This window comes from Camellia sinensis, chromosome 8 (genome assembly GCF_055761805.1).
Source record: "Camellia sinensis isolate YWXY chromosome 8, ASM5576180v1, whole genome shotgun sequence".
NCBI classification, from domain to species: Eukaryota; Viridiplantae; Streptophyta; class Magnoliopsida; order Ericales; family Theaceae; genus Camellia; species Camellia sinensis.
Window position 1 is genome coordinate 198,293,205 of NC_138968.1, and position 4,212 is coordinate 198,297,416.

Below are 4,212 nucleotides of genomic sequence, written 5' to 3' on the forward strand. Positions count from 1 at the left end.
TACTATGCTCATCCCTCTTTATAATAAGAAAATTCTGAATGTTCGTGGTATGTATGATGTCACTTTGTGGTATAAGTTATGAATGATGAATATATGTACACTCTTAAAGTGAAAGTTATGAATTATTATAGTTATGTTAGGAACATGATGGTTATTTGATAAACAATGTGACATTGAATGTGTAAATATTACGAATTATTTTGGCAAGAAATATAGTATTTGTTACAGAACATTGTGATTATGTTCCATATGTTGTGGTAAGGCACATATTGGCCCCGTTTGGTGTAGCTGTTAAAACAGCTTATAAATTATAGCTTAACAGATTATAGATTATGACTTTAATCAGAAGTTGTTAATCTGTTTGGTGTAGCTGTTAGATTATAGATTTAAGTTGCTGAATAGTGTTTGTTAAATAAGCTGTGAAATAGCTTTTTCAATTAATTTTTATTTTTTGTTTGTCTACATTTCTCATAAAAAATAATAATAATAATCTATAGTCCATTTGAGTCTTTTTCTATTTTTTAAAAAATAAAAAATAAAAAAAATTTAAGAGTATAACCATAAATTCACATGTCCACAGCAGAAGCTGATAATCAAAAGCAAGGGGTGAGCAGCTTCTCAGAATCAGCTTTTTTGAGTTAAAATAAGCTGTTAGAATCAAAAGCTGTTTGAAATAAGTTTAACCAAACAGTCTAAAATAACTTTTTCAAAGCTAAAAGTCATAAGTTGGTTCTGAAAAGCTGAAACAAACACCCCCATTGTGTGTGATAGCTTTTTTTTGAAATTGCTGAAGTGGCACTTATCATAGGATTAGATTGGGGCTTATTTCAAAGTTTGAAGGTTCATTATTGCCTGACACATCCATTAAAAAGACTTATGAAATATGTAGTTTGAGTAATATTTTCCTTTGCACATTTTGGGTTGATCTTTTTTTTTTTTTTTTTCTGGTTTTATTTTTTGTGAGTTTTTGACTTCTTTAGAAGTTAAAGCTATTAAAGTAGTTATTTTTTGCAAGTAAAAAAATTGATGTTGCATTTAATTTTTTAAAAAATAGCTTAATGACTTTTTAAAAAAAAAACAAAAGACAAAAATCGACTTTTTTTTGATCTTATAACAAAAGCCCAATAAGTAATGGGCTTCGTAAGATTTAAGTTAGGGAATCTGGGCTTACACACCGCAGTTCTCCCGTTGGGGTATATGGGTTCGGGTATTGATTTAATTTGATAAAATAAATAAAAAAATTGATATTTTAATTTTTTATAAAAAAATATGCCTCTTAAAAGAGAAAATCATATGAAAATAATATTTTGTTTTTTGTTATTTTTTATATACTAAGCTATTCTTTGAAAATCTTTAGAAAACATATTCTGGAAACTCAACTAAATTATTTTAAAAGAAGTGGATAATATTATCTAAAAATTATATTTATCATTCATTTTTAAGTAACAAATGCAATTAAATATGTGACTACAATTAACTAATTAATTTATTTTTTTATAAGGCTCCGTTTGGGAAGATGGATTTGAGATTTTTTTTGACTATTTTAGTCATAAAAGACAAAATAGGCTATTTTAGTCACAAAAAATAAAATATCACATTCAATCCATAATCATTACATTATTCTCTCACAAAAAAAGTCAAAAAAGCTAAAAAGCCTTTCCCAAACTAAGTTTTTTAGCCCAGACTAAAATAGCCAAAAAAGTCAAAAAGTCAATCCACTTTCCAAACGAAGCCTAAGAGATGTTTTGAGAAGTTGGCAAAAAGTTAGTTTTTTAGCTTTTTTAATTTATTTTGTCTTTTTGTGAATAAGCTATGAGAGAGGTGATGTGACCTAAAATTGATAAAAAGCTGAAAGTTAACTTTTTACCAGCTTCCCAAAAGATCACTAAGACCATCTCCAACGATTTATTAAACTTTGCGTCAGATTTGAATTTTAGTGAAAAAGTCACTTTTTGGAGCTCCAATGGTTTTACCAAATTAGTATCAAAATGAGAATGGAACAAAAAATTTATCAAAGTGAGAACAAGCTCCAGATTTCACCATTTCACTGTGCGTTACCGTTGGGGTGGGCCAACCGGTCAACTATCTGGTTGTCCGGCCGGTAGACCAACCGGCCGACCAGTTCCCTTTTAAATAGGTAGGTTCAAACCGGTCAAAAAAGGTTTAAACAGGTAAAAAAAAAAAAAAAATTGTCCTTTCCGATCGACCCTTCCCTTTTGATGCACAGTTGAAACAAATCATATCAAATTGAAAAAATTATTTTTTTCTTACTTAAATTTAGTAAAAGATTTGACACACCGTTAAAGATGTTCTAAATAACTTAAACACGTCACTGAAAAGTAATGGAATCATATCATTAAAACTGACAACACAATACCAGCAAAATGACAAATTAGACCGTGAAATTAATTTCTATGATTGAAAATAAACTTACTTTTTGTTTATAATCCAGCTGTGCTACGCACACAAAAGTGATACACACCCCATTTCTATGCGTTAGAGTTTATTTATTATTCATTAATCTACTCACCAACTCTGGTGTTATCTATAGGAATTTTTTTTTTCTTTAATTGTGTTATTATAAACTAACAAGCAATTAAATTAGATCAAATTTGTCTATTCTGATGAATTAATTGCCTCCAACTGTGTAATTGCTGTGCACACTCCAAATCATAATTTTAGCATTGTTGTAAATGGATACTTCAAGCTTGACAAAGAACCAGGCTATCTATTTTATTTTCGGACTAATTATCCGAAGAATCTCTAAAATGTGTATTTTATTATATTTAGTTCACTTCTTTCTTTCTTTCTTTCTCTTTTCATTTATAATTTTGTCAATTTAATTTACAAACCATGCAATGTGAGTTAAAATGTTCCCCAATGTTCATGCCGTCTAAATTAATAAACAAGAATGAGAGTATTTTTGTAATTTTACGCAAAGACTTAAGAAAATGATCAAATTGTAATCTTTATAATTTTAAAATAGATTAAATACATGATCTCGGAAGTATCTACTTTGCATTTGGGCATGTAGTCCCTCATCTTTTAATTTTGTTATTTTATTTTTTTGGGTGATAAAATTCGAAAATACTCTGCTATCCTATTAATCAATTTAAATATATTAGTAAAATTAAAAATAAAAAACTAAATTACAATATAATAGACACTTTGGTAACCATTTGTCCCTTTATTTTCTCAAAACCCATTCATCTTAGTTACAATACTGAAAACGAAACATACATTTCGAATCCAAGAAAACTTATTCAGAAATTCACTTGAGTCGCTCGATAATTCTCATGGAAGCCTCACAAAGCTCTTCAAGAACATTAATTTCATACTCAACTTTCATGGGAACATCGATTTTAGTCCTCCTTCCATCTTGATCAATCTCAGTATGACACTGGACACAATAACTGAACGCAATGAACACAGAGTGATCAGCACCATCATAATCGCCCGTGTCAATTTTCACACCAGCTTCAACTATCTCCTTCTTCGCACTCACTAGCAATCGAGTACAGTCGTGGTACACCTTCATCGAAACCATGTCGTGTTTAGAAGTTTTTAAATTTGATATGTTGCCGGCCAAGTTGGTGGCGTGGTTGCTGAGGCAGTTGAGGAGGATGGCGGCGATGGTGGCGGCGTTGGTGGTATGGGTGCTGCGGTGGTCGGAGTGGAGGCACTGGATGCATGTTGCGGGGACCTTTGCGTTGTGACACTCTACTTGTATGAGCCAGTCATTTGCTTGGACCAGAGAGTTGTAATGTGGTTGTTGGAAGATGAGAGGTGAGAGAGAAGCAATGAGGAAGAGGATGGAGTAGTGTATGGTGGTTGTAGTAGCCATGGAGACCGTGTTGGCGTGCTTGGTTTGGTGTTCTTGTTATATAGGACTTGAATTTATGAAACATACATTCATCACAGAATTAGACATAAAAAAATATCATAAAAATGATCATCAAATATCCATCATCTTTAGATTATATATACAATAAAACATCACATACTAATCAACGGATGAAAAATCTTCATGATACATTTCATGATATTTTTCTCATGAATCCTAATATTAATCTTAAATTTATAGATTAAGGACTATTTAAGAATTGACTATTTTAATTAATTTTTTACGAAAAAATATTCAAAAACTAAAAAAAAATGATATAATAATTAATAGCATTTTTGTGCCTTTTCAACTAAAAACCAAACTCTCCA

General features: G+C 30.4%; 1 protein-coding gene across 1 annotated transcript; it reads right to left on the reverse strand.

Moving 5' to 3' along the window:
* Positions 1-3,271: 3,271 nt before the first annotated feature.
* On the reverse strand, positions 3,272-3,844 carry LOC114267066 (uncharacterized). Its single transcript, XM_028208057.2, has one exon. It carries the CDS (start codon positions 3,842-3,844, stop codon positions 3,272-3,274), a length of 573 nt encoding a protein of 190 aa, XP_028063858.2.
* Positions 3,845-4,212: the final 368 nt, after the last annotated feature.

Bases quoted from the DNA above. Each gene is read 5' to 3' on its own strand.
- LOC114267066 (XM_028208057.2), bottom strand. From the start codon at position 3,844: ATGGCTACTACAACCACCATACACTACTCCATCCTCTTCCTCATTGCT.